Below are 21,707 nucleotides of genomic sequence, written 5' to 3' on the forward strand. Positions count from 1 at the left end.
TTTAAATTCATTGAATATTTTAAAAAAATATTTTAAAATGTATTTAAATCTTATACATTTATATTGACTAAAAAATAAAGATAAAATCCTCATCACAACATATCGCATTATGTTAATTTGATTTTAAGTAGAGAACTCTCACTGAATAAATCAATGCAACAATTAGTTATCAAGATATTTATAGAACTTCATACTGTCCTATAAGAATCATATTCTAAAATGAAATATTTTTCTTTCTCTAATTTTCTAAAAATAAAAATATACACAGTTTCTTCCCACTAATTTTATCTCGTCCACTGAAATGTCTGATAGAGTAAGAAAAATTGAAAGAAAAGACAGGAAAAGAGAAAAGGAAATTATTCGAGCATCGATGTGTCTGGTTCCAAATTGCCCTTGCTTCGAAGCAAAGATCCCTTAATTTAGCTGCTCATAACTATTGTACTGTGCATTTTTCTTTTACGAGCTCCGTTAACATCACCGTATTGTTATCATCATCACCAAACAATGGTGAACGACACAGAGCCTGCAAAATTAATTCTCCCTTTCCTGCAGAGAGCCGATGAACTTCAGAAACACGAACCTCTCGTCGCCTATTACTGTAAGTATTTTATAAATTTGATTTCAATACTGCTGCTACAGTGCTAATCGGATCCTGAACCATCGTTTTATCAAACACAAATTATGCAATCATAAAAACAAATTACCAGAGTTTGTGTGATATTTTTAAAGGCCGTTTATTTGCAATGGAGCGAGGGCTGAAGATCCCCGCAAAGGAACGAACCAAAACAACCAGCGCTTTGTTGGTTTCCTTGATGAAGCAGCTGGAAAAGGTACACGCTTACTTACCCAACCCTAATTCAGTTTGACCCTAATAAAAACCAACACAAATCTTAAGCAGCGGAAACAAAACAAAACAATATAGAAATCAATTTTAAAATCGGTGTGTGCAATTATGAATTTCTATATCTTGTAACCCTGTGTTGTAGGAAATCCCTAGTTTACAGTTGAATCTGGAACAAACAATAAATTGAGAATTCAACATTTTTTAGTTAGTCATATAACGCTCATGAATCCGTTAAGGGATGAATGAAAACAATTATATTGTTTTTCATTTAACTCTTTATTCCATGTAAATCTTTGTCCATGCACAATTTCTATATGATTATTGTAGGTGTATGATATTGTCAATTGTATAGATATAAATATACATTTACTTGTATGTGTTTATTATAGTAAATATACATGTCAGAGATGAAGTCTGCAAAATACATTTTGACATTCACATCCATTCAAATATGGACAGGGAGTACTATTATTCCTCCATACCACGATGATTGAAGGTGTTGTTACAACTTGATCTGCTGTAGATGATACTGATGATTATCTTCTTCCTGTTAGATTATCTCTTTCAAACATATGTCACCTTCTGGTTCTACACAATTATGCATGTGATATTTAATTGCTTTAAGGAAGAGATTGCTGCAGACTTGTAATAATCAGTGCTTGGAGAGTTAGTAGATTTCCACAATCCATTAGTTAATCTTAGTGTAGTTTCTGCATTTGATTTCATGAGTATTCTTTGCATCAATGTTTTAGATCACACTCAGTGATCCATCATTAGGATGATAGAGAACACAGGGAAAAAATGGACAACATTTCGGATTGCACTTTGTGATCCATCATTAGGATGATAGAGAGCGCAATGAAAGCCTTTCTCAGATATCTGAATATAATCTATAAATTGGTCTCAAATAAATCATCCCACAACAAAGCCACTGATTAGTCTTAGTGTAGCTTCTGGATTCAATTGCATGAGTATTTTCTCTTTCCATCAACGTTTTGGATCACACTCTGTGATCCATCATCATACCTTTTTTTCTTGTGTTCTCTATCATTTTGATGATGGATTACCTAGTGTGATGCAAAATGTTGATGGAAAGAAAATAATAATACTCACGCAATTGAATCCAGAAACTAAACTAAGATTAATCAATGGCTTTGTTGTGGGATGATTAATTTGGTACAATTTATAGATTATATTTATATATTTGAGAAAGGTGTGAAGTAAAACTTCACAATGCCGCAATACAAGTTCACAACAACCCAACTTCACCTCTAAACAATGGTGGTCAAAGGAGTATCAATGAACAATGCCACTTGTCAGCATGGCGCATCTTTGCGGGGTCATTCTCCCCACAATTTTGTGGCAAACCCCTAGATGTGCCACGTGTCCATGTCGTCAGCGTCTCTCCACGAAACATTGACATGTGTTTCAACACAGATCTAGCCTCGAGATGCATCTTCACACATTGTGACAATTGCAAATGGGGATGTTTGCTTCATCGGTCTTCACGCACCTCCGAATTTAGATGCCCGCCACCTTTTGTAGAGGAACGGTGAAAAGTTTATGACTCACGTGATGTACTGCCACCTGGCCAGAGAGCCATTTGGCAAATTGCTGTTGTTTAGAGGATAAGCAAGGGATGATTAAGACTTGATAAACGTAGGAAGGGGCGGCTGATGAATTCACGCTCCCTATGATTACAGAGGAGAGGCTACACCTAGGCCTTTTAAATGGGGAAGGAAATACATTGTAAAGGGAGTCTAGGGAATCCGAACTGGGAATAGTTATTGAAACTGAGAGGATTCCTCTTTGTAAAGCCTTAAGATTATAATCAAGTTTTGAGATTGTCAATATAATCAATCATGCCTTAGGCCCTTTGGTCTTTGTTGTAAATCACATTGTCTTTATGAATATCTATGTGCAAATTCAGACTTTAATACTTTCATATGGATAGCTGTTGATTAGACTATGCACTCTGCTTTTCTACTAGTTGTTATTCTCGTATGTCGTGTTCTATGTAGAAGAGTTTTGTCCTTTAGAGATCAATAAGTGTTTTCTAGTCGAAGGGATTCATTTTGTGCCTCGATACCTCATATTTATGTAGCCCGCGCACTCGGGTAGAGGTTTGGCGCATCGCCTTGGTTTTGCCGAAACCTCTCTGCACCTTTTTCCCTTTCACTCAATGAAGAGCTGACTTCTAAAATCCTGAAGGTCGTTTAGTGAGGCACAATAAGTGTCCCTCCACTTGCTAGGCTTCCAATAGAGGCCATTGCCTCTGGCGAACAATTTTAGGAGTCAACATGTAATGCCCCAGCCAGAGATCCTTGGAAACAAGGATAAACAAAGATTAACATATTTATTTTAAAGATAAAGCACAGATACATGTAACTACAACATAAAAAAGATCACAAAGGAAGACTAAACTAACCAACCAACCAAAGATCCCCAAGCGTTCATCACTTACAAACGTGCTCATTAACCATCTACAAGAATAGGACATACAAGGTTCCTTTTAATTTCCAAACACAAATCCTAGATGATTAAGTCATACACGTTCAATTTACCAACGGTACAACAATTGCTAAGGACAACACCCAAACACTAAACATCTCGTAACTGAATGGTCAAGGTATAGGTAGCAAGAACTCCCAAAAGGGTATCCAAATCACCTTTTGGAACACACCAGACAAGTCGGGAAGTACCTGTTATTTGGCTGAGCAGGTCTTCCAAAAGACCCCAGGCGATACTTCACAACACTGTTTGGCAAAGACCATCTCAAAGAAGTACGATGGATTGCATAAAGGTAAAATGATACTTCTCCAGTATTGGACAATAAACCATATAAAGGTAGTATGATACTTGTCCAGTATCGTACGATATTTCTCCATATTGCTATACAATACTTAGCCAATGTCGTATAGTGCTGAACAACTGTCGCCCATGATAACTCACAAGGCCAGTCGACCATCTTAGAAAGAAAAGTAGGGTTAGAACCTCCACACCAGGGAGTACCGAAACTACCAAAGTTGAGGGGTGATCACTCGAAGCATATAAATGAGTCTAATAGTATAACTTACTGAATCAAAGAACATTCCTACACTAGGCCAAAATGCATCATCATAATCAAGCAAAAGTGCCAAGTTCAACATGTGCATCATGATACATAAACCGCAAGTAATCCATAAGCACATCATAATGAAATAAGTAATAAGCATATGATACAACCAAATCAGATCAACTATGCTCATTTCCTCCCAACCTTAATGGCACCATGAGACCTTGAGGATCCTAACCATACCCCCGAGCATGAACTCTCATTTCGCCAACAAGATCGTTGGTGTTCTCTTATGAGATCTTTCTTACCAGTAAATCATCAATAACATCACATGAAACAAGTACATCTAACATGCTAATCTATCAATAGCATCGCTAATCCAAAGCAATGGTAAGGAACATCAACTAATCAATAAGATACAACATCATGATAAAGGAATGCATCAAATAAAATACTAAGAATCATCTAAACATGATATCAAATGCATCCAAAGTAAAGCATAAATCGCAAGGAAACATACTCTAGATACACTGAAGCACCAAGTGAACATCAACTTTGGCCTCAAGACTACAAGTAGATTGTCTCTGTATATTGGTCCCTAGCAGTGGTATAGGTAGCTAGGCCTCCCAACCATGTGGTACTCGTAGGCCCACTCTCACTGTGCTGATGGATATAATGACCTAACCACAAACACATAAGCCAATCACCCATGACGAACACACATGCCAATCATGAATATGATACCAACAACAATATGCTCGTGTAGACAATGTAGTACATCAGGTCACTAGTCAGACCCACTATAGGATAATTATGTAGGGACTCAAGTGGAGTGTAAGCCGCTTCGCATTGGGAAGCTCAAGCTATATGTGGCAGGAACGAATCCCTCAGGAAATCATCACACCATGCCCTCGGCTTAACCGTTCAGGGACACACCCTCGACTTAACCGTATAAGTGTTCTCTTATCTTATCATTAAGTTTTATTACCCATTTATTAATTTTGGTTATCACTTGTTAGGACCTCTTCACGTTACCTTGTTGGAATACTTTTGACCCCAAGGTACATGAGAGAAGCCACTCCACACTTCTACCCTACATATCCATGCTCTTCCAACCCAACCCCCAAATGAACAATCCCTCAACCGACCTATATCTGGGAGTTCAGGTCTCACAAGATCTCGTCATATGCATGCGCACCTGCTTGTGTGTGGGCACAACCAACTTCATGAATATAATCAAGTAATAACAATGCAAGGGTTGGATATGAGAAATGCAACAAATGAAACAAGTATAACAATCTCACTCAACCGGTCTATATCCGAGAGTACGGATTCAACATGCATCCGAATAATGCAATAAGTCATTAAGTATCATGAACTCACTCAACCGGCCTAAATTTGAGAGTATGGATTTGACATGAATCCCAATGTCCATGAAATAGAAGCACAACAAAAAGGAAACATGGAGTACAATCCATTTCCATAATCCAAGAAGACACTGCCAAAACCCCGACCAAACACGGGTGGCACACAAAACTAGGCAAGAATAAAAGCCCAAAATTCAAACTTCTCAGATAGAAACAAAATGGCAACCCCAATTCGAGAATAGGGTCACAAGACCAAGGGTCCAATAAAATTCACTAAAAAGGCTAAGATTCACACTCTGACAAATCCAACAAAAGACACAAGTCCACGAAAATCAATATGGAAACACGAATGTCCTATAACCATTCCGATTCCACAATCCTAATCGTTAAAGCAAGGGCTACAAGATCCAATCCCTAATTAAGCCAATCAGAGAAACGAGCGAAAACTAGATGGCATGCAAACCGAGACAATGCCTAAAACACCCAAAAAATCAAACATCAAATAAATCGACAAAATTAAAACCCATTGGTCTAAATCCACCCAACATCACACTTTTCAAATAAAATCATGGCTCCGGACACTTCACGGAAATCTAGAAGCATAACATTGCAAAAAGCTTCAAATCCCAAATGGGCAAAATACAAAAACTCACACCTGCCCGACCGGGTGATGGAATTGTGTAAAATTGGAGGGACAACGCTAGTTCTCCACTCTCTAACATTTAGCAACAAGAAACAAAAGCTTAAACGGAGTAAAACCATAAAAATGAGAAGGCCCTACCTCGCAGCCAAGAGGGCTAAAATGGGAAATGACGCCATAAAATAACAGACCTGCCAAATGTACTGCAACCCTCGGCATAGTAAGATTTCTCCGCTATGAATCCAACGAGACTAACCTCGCGATGATCCGCTGAGCCAATCTCTCGCAACGAGTAATTCATCATTTTAAGCCAAAGAGGGTTTGAGCATTTTGCTCTTGAAACATGGAATTAAAAGTGATAAAGTGAGAAATAAAGTTCTCATTTGCCAATATAAACACTTTTCCAAAGTGTCTGTTAATGTTCTTAGCTGAGAAATTGGATAAACAACAAAAGAAGAGCAGAAATAAAACACAAAAGACACAATACATTTATTCTGGGAAAACCCTTCCACTTGAAGTGAAAAACCCAGCCATACCAGTAAAATATCTCTTTATTGATGATAAAAGTTCAAGTACAAAGCTTTCATTTCATACCATTACAATACACTAGCAACCATATAAATAGACCGCGTTTTGACTCTTCATCTTACACACGAAGGTGTCTTTAGAATGCAAGACCCTTCATATTTCCAAATATACAACATTTAATATATTTCATATGCGTTCCTCTTTGCGTGATGTATGATACATGTCTTTTTATATAATATGTCACAACTGTCCTTTTCAGCTGAAACTGACCGTAACGATGATAACAAACATATATCCATTTTATACGAATAGAGAAAAAGATCTCTATTGCAGCTACAAACTTCAACATGCCCTCTTAGCAAGGGAGAGATTGAGGCAGGCACACATAGCTGCAACCAAAGATGTCAATGATACATGTGTTATCTCAGCATAACACAATTTTACCATAGTTACTTCATAAGTACATAAAATTAGAGTCATGGAGTCATGCACATGACTTTTCACCACATTAATTCGCACAAGGTGATACTCGTAAGAGGTAGAACAAGAGCTTTTATCTCAAAACTTTTCCTAGAGAAGGATACATTTCCACCATGCCTACTTGCAGGGGGTGGTCCACTGTACCTACTTGTAGAAGATGGAACAAGGGCTTTCACCTCAGACTTCTCCTAGAGAAGAATGTATTTCCACCATGCCTACTCACAGAGGGTGGTCCACTGTACCTACTTGCAGAGGGTAGAACAAGGGTTTTCACCTCAACTTTCTCCCAGAGAAGAGTGCATTAAAAACTGAGTTATTTTTTTCTTAACAGAGACTCCTCAACAGGGACAACCTTAACAACTGAGATTCTTAGCAGAAACGCCCTTTCAACATGGACATCTTTAATGACAGAGTCTCCCTCTCAGCAGGGACAACTTTAATAACAGAGTCTCCCTATCAGTAGGGACAACTTTAATTACAGTGTCTCCCTCTGAGGCTGAACTTCTCCTCTGAAATACAACATCCTTATCAACAAGCAACATCCTTATTGATTTTGTTGCATCCTGTATACAAGAGAGAAAACACAATTCCTAGTGTTATGACAAAAGTAAAAATATTACATAATACTTATATATATAATCACAAATATCTCTGTATTCTCACTCAGTCCTCCACTACACCTCTTCAAGGAGCATGAGTTGCCAAACACAAGCAACACCCATGTAAGATGTATTTGTGTTAAGAGGGACTTTCATAAATAGACAATAGGCATTATGACAGCCCTTCCACAATCTTACAATAACAAGAGCTTGTGTGCCCGAGAGAATCTGTAAGAGCAGCCAAAGTACCGTTCCTTAATTTTCGGTGTCACAACTGAGGATGCTTTTGCCTTGATTCCCGGCCCACACACTAGCTGATGCTCTACCTCTTTCCTGAGGAGAGCTTTGACGCTAGACACGACTCAACCCAACTATAGCAGACGTTGCGTCTCTTCTTTAAAGCTTACGGAACTTGGAGTATGCAACTCCTGTCTCATCTGCAACTTCTATCTCGTCAGCCACTCCTGTCACGTCGGCCTGTTGGATCAGTTGTTGTCACTTGCTTTTCTAATACATGATCGCACATGGTCTGCCAATGTATGCCAATAGATATTGACCTCTCCTCAGACTCAATTAAATGCACAGATGGTTAGTTGTCCTTCCAGTGACAGTCACTACTGCTGGAAGTAATATCATGGATTCCAAGTGCTACGAAATCTAAGAAATATGCATATGCAAAGATAGGCAAAACTGAATACGATCACCACTGTAATTTCTTGAATAACAAAGAGCACAAGACATCAAAGAAGAACCAATACATCATGCGAATGAATGAAAACTGATTTAGCAGAAGACGCCTGAGATACGCACTTTCTCCTAAAGGTTATGCATTGAAAGAAAAACGAATTCCACGTGCTCTTCTTTTTAACCAGATGAAGATGAATACAAATAATATTCATTGACGAGTGGCTTTCTGGGAATAGTAAAGGTCACACGGAAGCTTTGAACACACAGAACCAAATAGAATAAGCAAGACGATTACAAGGGAGTGTAACCATCACCAAGTTCAAGAATCGTGTGATGAATATGAATACACCCGACAATCATAGCTGCTGCAAATATGAGTTAAATCTGACAAAAAATGAATTCCACCAGACAGGACACGAAGAAACTAATATGCCGTGAATAACTGAAATTCCAATGTGGACTATATCTGCCGTGAGTAACTAATACTCCAACGTGGCCTTGAACAAGAAGATTTGTCCTGATAGCCTCAGCAAGTAATGTGTCTGCAGACATGGTTGCATTCCATTGAGGCCTTCTTGAGATTCAATTACATCCTCCATATAGGGCCTCCTTTGCTTCCTTGACAGTGAGTTCAATGTCTGATTAAAAGATTGTCTCCCTCTTCCCATAGACATGAAAGCCTGTAATAGAGATATTATTTCCAGAGAATTTGGGGTCTCAGATGAACACATGATGATTTCTCTCACAACCATATCTTTACAGGGAATAGATGATAGTCTCATCTTCCTTCGATTTGGTTCCAGTACCGATTTGGAGACTTCCTTCAATGTCTGCAGTTAAGCTCCTTTTAGTTTCCTACGATCCGTCCATCTTTAGGCTCATGCTGCGCACATCGATTGAATATCTACCCGTATCCTCTAAATTTGAAGACCACATTCAATCCGCTTTTGTAGCTGAAGATTTCCCCTGAGCGAGCAAAACCGTGGCTGAAGACGTGCAAGAAGGGAATGCCTCAAATGCAGATTTGGAATTTGATCTTACAGCAAACTGTAAACAATACTCCAAACACCTCATGCACCAGGACCCAGACTAGGTGTTTCCTCAAGAGTTGAGGGATGAAACGTCAACATTCTGAAAACTCACACCATATAGCACACTGAAAAAACCCTTATCAAAGAACCCTGAAAACTTCATCTTCATATAAAAAACGCGAGGAAGAGAACCTGATGGAGCCTAAAATTTGTGTCTCCATTTGTGAAACAATGTTGGGGGATTTTTGTCATTGGCATTTTTTCCAAGATATAAAAATTAGAAGTACCTACTGATAGAGCAATCTTGAAGTAAATATATGAAAACCTTATGGACAAATTTGTAAAGAGATTATAATCACTGTTGTAACATGGTTGATGTTATGGCAATAACTGATTATATAAGCAGATTTATAGTGCTAGAGGATTGAAGTAGAACTATGCAAGCAACTACAGCAGGGAGATATTTTTTAACTATTTCATCATTATGCCAGATTCAATGAGGGATGAGTGAGCGGTGTATTCAGTTTATGAAGGATGCTCCTACTACAGATGTAGCTATTCAGATTCTGTTATTACTCAGAGTATGTGTTGAACCTTGAAGACAGGACAATTTTTAAACTTGGATAAGCCTTGGTAAAGCATGTGAAGTCTGGAAGTGACTAATGTATTTTCTGGTATGTTTATGAGAAAGACATCAGACTATTTGTTCTGCTTGGCATTGATTGGGCATCAGACCATGCATAATTTGCATTTGTTGTATGAAGCCATGTACGAGATGAAGCATTTAAAATATATGGAACAAATGTGAGATCCTTGTTATGTGAATTAGATAGCATTCGCAGTAATCTGCACATGAGAAATATATCTCCAGAATTGGAAGGTGTTATACTTCTTTCACTTTGAAATTCTCCAAGGGATAATTGCATGGATTTTGTTCATGACTACGACAGAGGCACAAGCATGAATTAACAGAATTAATTCTGAGAGATTCGAAGGATTTCCAGTTAGAGATCGATCGTGAGCATCAGCAGTAATGGATTTAAAGAAATTCTGGAATGAATATGAGCCGCCAGTCATAAACAGGAGTCACCAAGCACACAATATGTTGAGGCGTGGAGAGTAAATACACACCTTATCAGATGCTACAGCGATATACAAAGTAGCAAAGAAATAGCCATTTAAATTGAAAATGGATGCCTCCAAGGATGTAAAGAATGTTCTGAATTGAGTACCTTCATTGCGAAGAATAAATCTGTGGATTGCTGAAGATCATTATTGGTAAATATCTTGTTTGAAGTGGCATATCTCATGACTTAAATCCAGTGAATAAGCCATGGTTTTTGGTACGCAAACATCATGAATGAAGATTATGAGTTGCAGACAGAGCATGTATATTCAATGTATCTCATATATAACAGCAAGCCAATCCATCATTTGCATTCTCAATGATGCCAAGATATCGAGTGGGAGTCAACGAGATGCTTGCCATCATGTGCATAACATTCGATAAGAAGAACTGTTGAATATAGACTATGAGATTTGAATAAAGTTTTCTCTTGTAGCTGATATCGGGAATGGGATTAGACACGCAAGTTGCCATCCCCAAAACGATGAGCACGATAATGGATATCTTAATTTTTGTATCTTGCAGAAGCCTCCCATGCAAGGTTTTCTACCAATCATTATGTGATGATTAGTATCTTACGCTGCTTTGTGTTTGATGCAAGCCTATGGTACAATGGAAAATCTGTAAGGGTGAAACGATGATTAGATGTTCGAATCCATAGACCGCAAGGATACAGTCAATGAAGAGCATGGACAGATGAGTCACCATCAAAGCAGAGAGAATATATGCGAAACGAGGATTTGTATGGGATTTTTGGAACTTTCATCGCACTTTCTGAACATTGACCGAACTCCAGACGTGGCCATATTGTGTAAAGGCATGCGTTAGAGGTGTGAGAAGGTGGAAGTGGTTATACGTGATGACTTAATCAGATTCGTTGTAAAACCGCTAAATTGTAATTAGGTGCTATGAAAGGATGTATTGTTTCATTAAGTGCCTCTTCACCTTTATAAATAATAAATATAGATGTAAAATCAAACAACACATTCATATTCATATATAATTTCCAAAAAGCTTACATATTCATACTACACATGCGCATTTGATATATTGTATTCTTTCATTGGGAAATGAATGAATTTTTGAACTAAGCTCGTGAATTCCGGATTATTGAATAAATTCTTATGCGATTCTGGAGTCAAATTGTATTGGATGGATCATTCGTAAGGAGTGTCTTCAGTGCAATTTTATTTCCCCAGTAAGAAATATATATATATATATATATTTGCATGAAGCTTTAGAGTTAAAATATTATATAGTTCGTCCTTTATAAATATTATTTTTAATTTTATAAATAATTTATATGATAGATAAGCTTAGTTACCGATTCGGGATACGAATCCGATTTGGGCACGTGAATCGGATCCGTGGATTCGTTTTTTTTTTTCCCCCGATTAGGATTCGTGGGGGATTCGTGAATATATATATATATTTATATTTATTTATTTATTTGTTTCTCTCATTTATTAGTATATATAATGCATAAAAAGGTCATTTTAGCACTAGAAAGCAAAAAAATATAGTTAAAAAAGTCATATTAAATAACTTAGACTCACTTAAACCTATCGATCCTTGAGGATTCACTCTGGATCCTTGAGGATTCGTGCTTGGATTCATGCAGATCCGGGCAGGATCCTTGTTTTACACAGTGGATTCGTCAAGATTCGTGGGCCATGAATCCGGACGAATCCACTGTGTAAAACAAGGATCTTGCCCGGATCTGCACGAATCCAGGCACGAATCTGGATCCGGATCGGACCCGAATCCGGATCCGGCCTCTAGGTCACGAATCCGGTAACTAAGTAGATAAGTGGATAGGATCAATTATAGCTTTTTAAAATCGAATATCATAGATATTGAGAAATATTTAATTGTTTCCAAAATCTATATCTAGTTTGTCTCTGAACCACAAGAGTTAAAATACATTCTAGACTATTTTAAATTGCATCCATATATTTGATCTGTCGCATCTTGATTACTAAATTGTTTATAATTGATGTGCATAGAATTTTATAAAGTTGTATGTTTTCAACTTATAATATTGACTCTATTGCCCTTCGTCACTGGTCTTTACATTATTCATAATTCGTGATCCATACTCTGGCAATTATTGCATGTCTTTCCTTTGAAGAATTAATGTATTCATTTGTTGCAATCATCTATAATAATTATTTTTATTAAAAACACTCATATATTGATTTATTATTCTTAATTTGTAATTTGCAAAGTAGAAGTTTTCTGTAATTCTTGCTGTTAGGAAAACTTTCATTGCATTCGCATTCTAATTGATCTGCTATAAGGATCTTGGATTTAAGTTATTTATTTAGGATTAGGTACACCTGCCTTGACCTTGTAGAGCCAGAAGTGCAGGGAACTTGAATTTCATGGTTTAGTTCCATCAAGTTGGCCATAACTGGTTGGATACCCCAGCATCGAGTTGGCAAGACTCGTAGGATTTCAATCTGCGATTTTGGGAACCAATAGAATCATCAAAAGATAATGATCCCTGACAATAATAATATCTCACGATAGCAAATAGATGCCAAAACAAATATCAAATAGAGAGATAAAGCATGCCACAACAGAACTCAACAATTCTTCTTATTGCTGGTATCAAACTAGGTTCTGATACCATGCTAATGTTTTTAGCCCACAAATTGGATAACCAACAAAAGAAGAGCAGAAATAAAACACAAATGACACAATACATTTATCCTGGGAAAACCCTTCCACTTGAAGGGAAAAACCCAACCACACCAGTAAAACATCTCTTTATTGATGATAAAAGTACAAGTACAAAGCTTTCACTTCATACCATTACAATTCACTAGCAACCATATAAATAGATTGCGTTTTGACTCGTCACCTTACACACGAAGGTGTCTTCAAAATGCAAGACCCTTCATATTTCCAAATATACAAAATTTAATATTTTTCATACTCGTGCCCCTTCGCATGACGTATGACACATGTCTTCTTATATAATATCTCTCAAATGTTTCTTTCAGCTGAAAGTGACCATAACGGTGATAACAAACATATTTCCATTTTATACAAACAAAGAAAAAGATCTCTATCGTAGCTACAAACTTCAACAATGACTTATGAATTAGGTTATTAGAATAATTTAATAACCAATTGACCCCTTTCCCAAGTTAAATCAGGCAATTCCAATCGAATTGGAATTCAACTATGGCAAATTAGTCGGCAATAAAATAAAAGATTAAATCAAATAATTAAAATCCCTCTAACCCATATAACATCATTTAATATAATTTTTTTCATGACAACTGCGCAATCCTAAATGCACAGACACACTCATGGGTCTAATCACATAATGCATTATTACCGCAAGGTTAAAATAACATAGTAAAGATACATCGCCCATACGGGGATGATATTGGTTCAACATAAAATGTCTGATCACTAATTCCATGTGCCACTGTTGGGATATAAGTCCTCTATAGTACACGAAACAATCAAGTGTAGATGCACAATATATAATAGCTGAAGCAACAATTACGCAAAATCACGTAATAAAGCATCTAATTAATCTCATTTCAATAATCATTAACTAATCATTAATTAATCCATTTGCATAAATTTACTGAAAGAGACAAGATGAATATTCGTAGCGCCTAAATCAATGAATCCAATAAGGATAATTTCCAATTATTCTAAGCATTTAATAACGGAATTAATAACATAATACTCAGCAGCATAAAAGAAATGATATACATGAATTTTAAATAGTCATCCTGAAGCAATGTCATAAAACACCAGGATATAGATATTACCAAAATACCATAAGTCAACATGGTTTCCACATGAGTCAATCAGTGCTACAGGAACCCAATCAACTGCAGCAAACCAATAGCACATAGTGCAACCACTGTTCCCATCTTAGGTACCACATCAATCTTGGTAACCATTAGCACAAACCTCAGTGAAACTATCTAGCACATCATAATCTCATAAATCAGGCATAAGCATAATCAACTAGCTAATGCAATAATATAAATCAAATCACCCCAAGGGTGTAGACCACTCATGGGTCCCAATCATGATCACTCACAAAGCAAGATCATCAAGGTTGCATCCATCAGGATAACTTACAAAAATCAAATGGGAGAGGCACTATACAACGGTTTCTTTTTTGGCATGCTCGGTGGGACATTGGTCTTAATAATTGAAGATCCGATACAATCTTCAGCTTTTGCATAATTTGAGGCATATTTCTCAATGTACCAGACAATTTGATTGGTTTTTGCTGATGTACAACAACTCTCTAATCCAAAGGGCTTTTGTGCCTTTTAACAAATCACACCCTCTTATCCACAAGTCTCTCTAAAGGAGAGACCCTATGGGAAAACTCTTTTTGCTTATCCCTTCCAGGGAAATCTAGAGGTTTTTTCTCCCTACTTGCGGTATCAAGATCTCAACCTTGTCTTGAGCGCCTAAATAACATCTAGCTTTGGGCAAAGCTTTTAACACATCTTTCCCTCCCACCCAACACTAAGAGGAGATTAGCTGCAAAGAAATTCTATGAAATCTTTAGGAGTTGCGGGTCATTGAGGAGCGCACATACAATTGCTGACAGGAAGAACTCAAATTCCAATGTTCTGATTCAACAAGCCGAGGTCCTAGGGTACCATCATGAGCAACTCCTCACTTCGTAGGTGTCTACTAGAGACTAAAGAACTAGGTGGCTAGTTGAGAACGAAGAATTGTGTCTATCGGCACATGGATTGTCGGCAAATAGTAATGATTTCAGAGGGTTTGGTAAAAAGGAAGGAGTCTACCGAGCAAGTATGGAAGAAAGATATTCAAAAAGTAGTGTATGATCATTCCTCCCCACACTTTCCCCGCAAAAGTGGTCATTTCATAAGGAAAATTATGTGCCTACATTTTTTGGAGCTTTCTTATGAAAGCAACAATGGAGTGGTGGAGAAGAGCAACAACGACCAAAGTGGAGAAGCATATAAGGGAGAAGATCCCATGATCCTTCCCAAATCCTTTCCCCTCACTACTACTGGATCGGGTAGAGGTCCAAGAGGGGGAGGAAGTGGATTCCACCTTTCTGAGGGAATTTGATGTCATTTGTGCATCTATCACCCTCTACCCTGAATCTTCAGATTTAGTTGGTCCCAAGTGGTTGCAATAGGAAGTGACCTTTGCAGCAGAGGGTGGGCCGTCAGACTTGGTTTCTGATGGGAAACTTCCAATGTGGAGGATGTTGGAGCCTGTTGATAGGTGCCACACTAGGCACCTGACTCAAAGCTACAAGTTTCCCCCTTTCATGCTCACCACAAAGTGTGAGGAAGAATTCAATAGAGAGAAGAGGAGTCCCTCCACTCGCTTCAAGTCAACATCCCTCCTCCAGGAGCATCCCAACTATAGGGATACTTCCGAAATCTCTAGATGTGCTTCCGCTGGCTGTCCAGAAGCATGTAAAAGGCTAGTTAGAAAGGGAAGCTACTTTAGCAAGCCCGTAAATGGCTTTGTTTAGCAATTTTTCAATGTAACACTCTGTAAGTAGGTTTCCTAATTTCTACGAAGTGCCTGTGTGCACAACCACAAAAGAAAATGCGATTTTTAGCAATTTTTTTCCCTAGTGCGCCTCCGCACATGATTTCAAGGCTATTTATTGAGTGCATGCTTCTCCTTGGCCACCATCCCAAGAGTCACCAAAACTGTAAAGTAAAACTTCACAGTGCCGTGAAATAAAATTCATGATGACCCAAGTTCATTTCCGAACAAGGACAGTGGAAGGAGTAGCAATGGATGACGCCACTTGTCAAGGCGATGCATCTCTGTAGGGTCACTCTCCCTACATTTCAATGTGAAACCCATAGATGCACCACATGTCCATGTCATCCGCCTCTCGACATCGTAGGCCCCAACTTTTACACGAAACATCGACATATGTTTTAACGGATCCATCCTTGAGATGCGTCTTCACACGTGGCGATGACTATGGATGGGGACGTTTTCTTCATCGGTCTTTACACACCTTCGGATTTAGATGCCCACCACCTTTTGCAGAGGAACAACAAAAAACTATGACCCACATGATGTCTTGTTGCCTCGGCCAAGAGCCATTCGACAAATGTCTGATGTCTAGAGGATAAGCATGGGATGATTGAGACTTGATAAATGCAGAGAGGGGCGTCTAATGAATTTCGCACCGCCTATGATCACTAAGGACAAACTATGCCCAAACCTTTTAAATGGGGAGGGAAATACATTGTAAAGGGAGTCGAAATCCAAACTAGGAATAGATATTGAAATCAAGAGGATTTATCTTTGTAAAGTCATAAGATTGTAATTGAGTTTTGAGATTGTCAATATGGTGAATCATGCCTCAAGCGCTTTGGTCTCTGTTGTAAATCACATTGTCTTTATGAATATCTTTTGTGCAAACTCAAACTTTAACTAGTAGTTATTCTCATATGTCATGTTTTATGTTTAAGAGTTCTATCCTTTAGAGATCAATAATTATTTTCCAGTCAGAGGGATCCATTCCGTGCCTCAAGACCTCGTACTGAGGTAGCCTGTGTGCTCAGTCAGAAGTTTGGGGCATTGCCTTGGTTTTTTGCGGAAACCTCTCTGCGCTTTTTTTTCCTTCACTCTACAAAGAGCCAACTTCTAAATCCTGGAGGTCATTTAGGGAGGTGCAATAAGTGTCCCCCCACTCGCTAGGCTTCCCATAGAGGCTGCTGCCTCCCGCGGGCAACTTCGGGAGTCAACTAAAGGCTTCTATAAATAAGATCTGCTTGGGTTCAATGATCCTTGAATGCTATTCCTTTTGACATATTTATCTCTTCCTTGTGGTGGAAGAATCACGTCCTTCAGTGGCATCTTCTTGGTAGTCATCCCATTTAAATACCAATAAGTTGCATCTCTTAAATAAAGTGCCACTCTATAAATTGTAGTTTTTAATCATTTATTAATTTATTAACCTTGAAAATGGCCATACATAGGCTGGCCTAAAGTTGTTGATTGCTGTCCGATATAATTATTAATGATCTATTTATGAATTGCTGCTGTTAGTATTTGATTTGTGGGTTTTCTTTTGGTTACTGCGACTGGGTTTCAGACAGGGGATATGACAATCAGGAGATTTATTTCATTAAGGATTTTGTTGAAACATCACTAAATGTAAAATAAACTCTTGCAAAATCCGACAGTTATAACTAGTAAAATCCTCGAAAAATGTTTTAAGCAATTAGCCAAAGCTAGCTTAGGCCCATATAAATGTTGCCTGATGTATCCATAATTGAAAATATCTGATGGAAACATTAGGTTTTACTCCTATTGGCAAAAATGAATATTGCATCCAGTTCTATGTTTGTATCAGATCTGAAATACTACACAGCTGGATACTTGTTAAAAGGAATATCATTTTGCCTAATCTGCACAAAAAGGAAGTAAATCATAAAGGTATCTGGCTTCTCATGATTGTTGTAATTCCATATTATGGGTCATATGACAGCACTTGTGATTTATTAATTAATGTTAGATAATGTAAATTGAAGCTACTTGTAAAAACTGAACGCATGTTAATGTCCTTTACCATTTACTGAAGACCAATTCAAGTTTATGATCATCTTTTTAAAAGAAACATAATAATATCTGTAATTATGTTCTTGAATTTGTTTCTGGTTTTGATTTGTAGGATAAGAAGTCTTTGACATTAAGTCCTGAAGACAATCTTTATGTTGAGGGATTTGCATCAAATGTTTTTGCAAAAGCTGACAAACAAGACAGAGCTGGACGGGCAGACTTGTATGATCATTCAAACCATTTGAATTAGACTTACCAATGCATATTGCAGTGCTTGTCAGTTAATTTATTTTTGATGATTGTTGTCAAAATGTTCAATTTAATGACAATCAGTATATAACCTGCTTTGCCAGAGCAAAAATCTGCTTTAGATAGTTAATGTGAACTTTTCTTGGCATTTGACAACATTCCACATGTATTTCAGAACCACTGCAAAGACTTTTTATGCAGCAAGTATATTTTTTGAGATCCTCAGCCAGTTTGGTGAAGTACAACCAGAGGTGAGTAGTTTTATCCTTGTGCTATAAAGTTTACGTTCATGGTTGTTTATATTATGCCACTAAAACTCTTCAGGACCTCAGAATCATTTTAGGTTGTCTTCTGGGCTCTTTGCTATACTGGGATAGAAGTAGAGATTGTCTGTAATTCTTGTATTTAACTTTTTGATGGTTTCAGTTCTTACTCTATTGCCTTGATTTTTACTGCAAGTATCCATCTTATCAGATTTTGTTCTCGAAAACTTTAATTGTCTGCAATTTAGATTGTAGATTATAACCAAATTTTATTTTATGGTATGACATTGAAAGGTTTTTCTGATTTTCTAGACAATGGTTTTCGCAGATTGAGCAGAAGCAGAAATATGCGATCTGGAAGGCTGCAGATATTCGTAAAGCAATAAAAGAAGGAAGGAGACCAGAGCCAGGCCCTCCTGGCGGGGACCAAGATCTGTCAGGAACTGTGGACTCATCATGGGAGGGAAATGTATGTATATTGAAGTTACTGTTTTTATTAAAATTTTAATTGACCTGGAAAACCTCCAAACTTTTTAGGAGCATTAAAATAAGCAAGTCAAAGGAAGAGTACTCAATGCCTCCACATTTCCTGAATACATAGATGTTCAAACTAGTGGAAATTTCTTCTATGAATACTTCTTATCAGTATATGCTTCTTATGGTGTTGAATTTTCAGTATCTTTAAGGTTTCTAGCTAAACTGGAGATATTGGCATATGACACCTCATGAACATCTACAAATATTATTTGTTTGGTTTTTGTCCTATTGTCATATGATGCGTCATAAGTGCCTGCAAATATTATTTGTTTGGTTGTTGTCCTACTGTCAAACATGGAGATCATTTTCTCTGTAACATTGTTATTCTTGGACCCACCCTTGTTCTAGATTTTACATTAAACTTTAGTAAAGGTTTTAAACTTCAAAGTGTGGAATGGATGACATTTACCTAGTTGTGATAATAATGGTGAACTTTTTTCCTGTCAGAGTCCTCCAGGACAGTTAAGACCAGAAAATTCTCAGGCAAGCCTAAAAGCTCCTGCAAGATCAGTGCCAGACGAAGAAACAAAACCAGAAACTTCATCACAGTTTCCAAGAAATCTTCAACATTATTCTGCAGATAATATGGAGCCCCCTGCATCCTTTTCTGGACCAGATTATCAGAGAGCGAGTTCTTATTCTCAGGCTCCACAAGACTTTTCCCAAGGCCATTCTGGACCAGATTATCAGAAAGTGAGTTCTTATTCTCAGGCTCCACAAGACTTTTCCCAAAGCCATTCTGGACCAGAATATCAGAGAGTGAGTTCTTATTCTCAGGTTCCACAAGACTTTTCCCAAATCCACCCAGCTGGCCACTCCTCATCCTACTATGCTATACAAGGAGCATCTCAAGATGCCTCTGGTGCTCAATTGGGTGCAGGGTATTCAATCTCTCCATCACATGACACTTTGAATGCTTCCCAGCTTCATAACTCAAATTATCACTCTTCTTCAACTATACATGAACGAAATTTAGATTCTCAACCCGTGAGCCATATCTCATACCCTTCCAATACATCATTTTATCAAAATATAAATGGAAATGTCCCCAGTTCAATCCCTTATCATGTAGATTCGTCTCCAAATCCAGAATTCCAATCTAATTTGCAGTACAGTTCTGTTGCTGGTACAAATGCATCATATGTTGAGTCGACAGCACTTGAGCGTGCCACCAGTGTGCCAGCATTTGCTCCAGCGGCTGCATATTTCTATGACAGCAGTTACCAGCCACCTCCTGAAAAAATTGCCGAGGCACATAAAGCAGCAAGATTTGCAGTTGGAGCACTTGCTTTTGATGATGTACCCACTGCCGTTGAACATCTTAAGCACTCACTGGAGTTGTTGACTCTTCAATCAACTAGCCAGTAAGCTTGTCAATATTTCATGTGGGGCATTGCTTTTTCCATATTTTAAGTGTGATTTGTCCATAGCATTGAATATGCATTAAAATATTATGTAAAAATTTTTGGTTTGCATTTAAGAGTAAACCACCTTTAGTTTGTCAAGATGGCGATGCACATGCATTTATATTTTGATGAATTGTTTTTACTTTTCTTCATCTTGTTGATTTCATTTTTCTTCCTATTTTTTTATTCATTAATATACTTTCCCAGAAATTTGACATGGATGTAGAGAAATTGAAACTATATGTATTTGAATTACTTGAACCAGTCAATACCGCTTCAAGGGCACTTGAATGAAAATCTATCGTGCGATGATGGCATATGAATGCCATAACATAATTAGTCTCTGTTAGGGAATTAAGGTTTACATTCAATAAATTATTTGTTAGGTTAGTTGGGTGTAAGTTATTCCCATATTGGGAAAATAACGCCTCTATGAAGCCAATCTATGTAATGTAATATGAACCGAATGATTATAATTATTTTTTTGGTCTTATTCTTTTGCTGTTTTACATTGGTATCAGAGTCGAATAAGGCCGTTGTGCCTGCATAAGATGTGAAATTCCTATTGCTGGGCATGAAGTTGAATTGAATATAAGGTGATTAGTTGCAGAGAATGCATTTAAAAGTAAGTAAATTTGCAAAAACAGAGATGTCCAGTGTCTGAGTTTAATGTTTGAGGTTAAATTATTTGTGTGCAAATATGGTTTGTGTATGGGTGTTGACTAGCGACTTGATGTAGAGGAGTTTAAGTTTATTTATAACTCTATTTTTTCCTTCAATTTTTTGGATTTAATTAATGTGAGCCATAAATTATGTTGTCAATTGTGCTTCGCAAAGGTTATTCCTGTAAGTTTCACATTTAATAATTTAGTTGGGTGAAAAGTTATCGCCGTAAGAGAAAGATAACAGCTTTATAATGCCAATCTATTGAATGCAAAATGAACTGAATGATTATAATAAAATTCCTATATAAGATTTTCTTTTTTCAATGTAAATCTTCTGATCTTATTCTTTTGCTGCTCCATAGTCTTCTGATTTGATATTTAGAGCAAATATCGTCATCTCTTTACAATTACTTTGTTTAACAAAGACTGATGCTGATCAAGGTACATTTTAAATTAGCATTTATAATCACAAGTGATATTGGTTACACAGCTAGTTCAAATTTCTCTGTAAATCTCATACTTTTTTATTACTTCATTGCGAAACAAAAACGATTACAGTTTTTGACAACTTTTGCAGAACATTCATAGTTTACACTCATTATCTAGAATAAAAGTGAATCAGGCTCCTCATCTCTGAACAATATTAGAGTGAATCCTGGAATTG

The 21,707-nt window shown here is 37.3% G+C and overlaps 1 protein-coding gene across 1 annotated transcript; it reads left to right on the forward strand.

Moving 5' to 3' along the window:
- The first annotated feature begins 289 nt into the window (after positions 1-289).
- Positions 290-20,477, forward strand: LOC149544814 (protein HOMOLOG OF MAMMALIAN LYST-INTERACTING PROTEIN 5-like). The gene is made up of 6 exons (XM_089795397.1): positions 290-598; positions 730-830; positions 18,036-18,145; positions 18,348-18,423; positions 18,764-18,904; positions 19,420-20,477. Exons 1-6 carry the CDS (start codon positions 505-507, stop codon positions 20,338-20,340), a joined length of 1,443 nt encoding a protein of 480 aa, XP_089651523.1. The 5' UTR covers positions 290-504; the 3' UTR covers positions 20,341-20,477.
- The last annotated feature ends 1,230 nt before the right edge of the window (positions 20,478-21,707 follow it).

Source organism: Cupressus sempervirens, chromosome 8 (genome assembly GCF_028749045.1).
Source record: "Cupressus sempervirens isolate cs-2001-9-10 chromosome 8, ASM2874904v1, whole genome shotgun sequence".
In the NCBI taxonomy this organism is placed as follows: domain Eukaryota; kingdom Viridiplantae; phylum Streptophyta; class Pinopsida; order Cupressales; family Cupressaceae; genus Cupressus; species Cupressus sempervirens.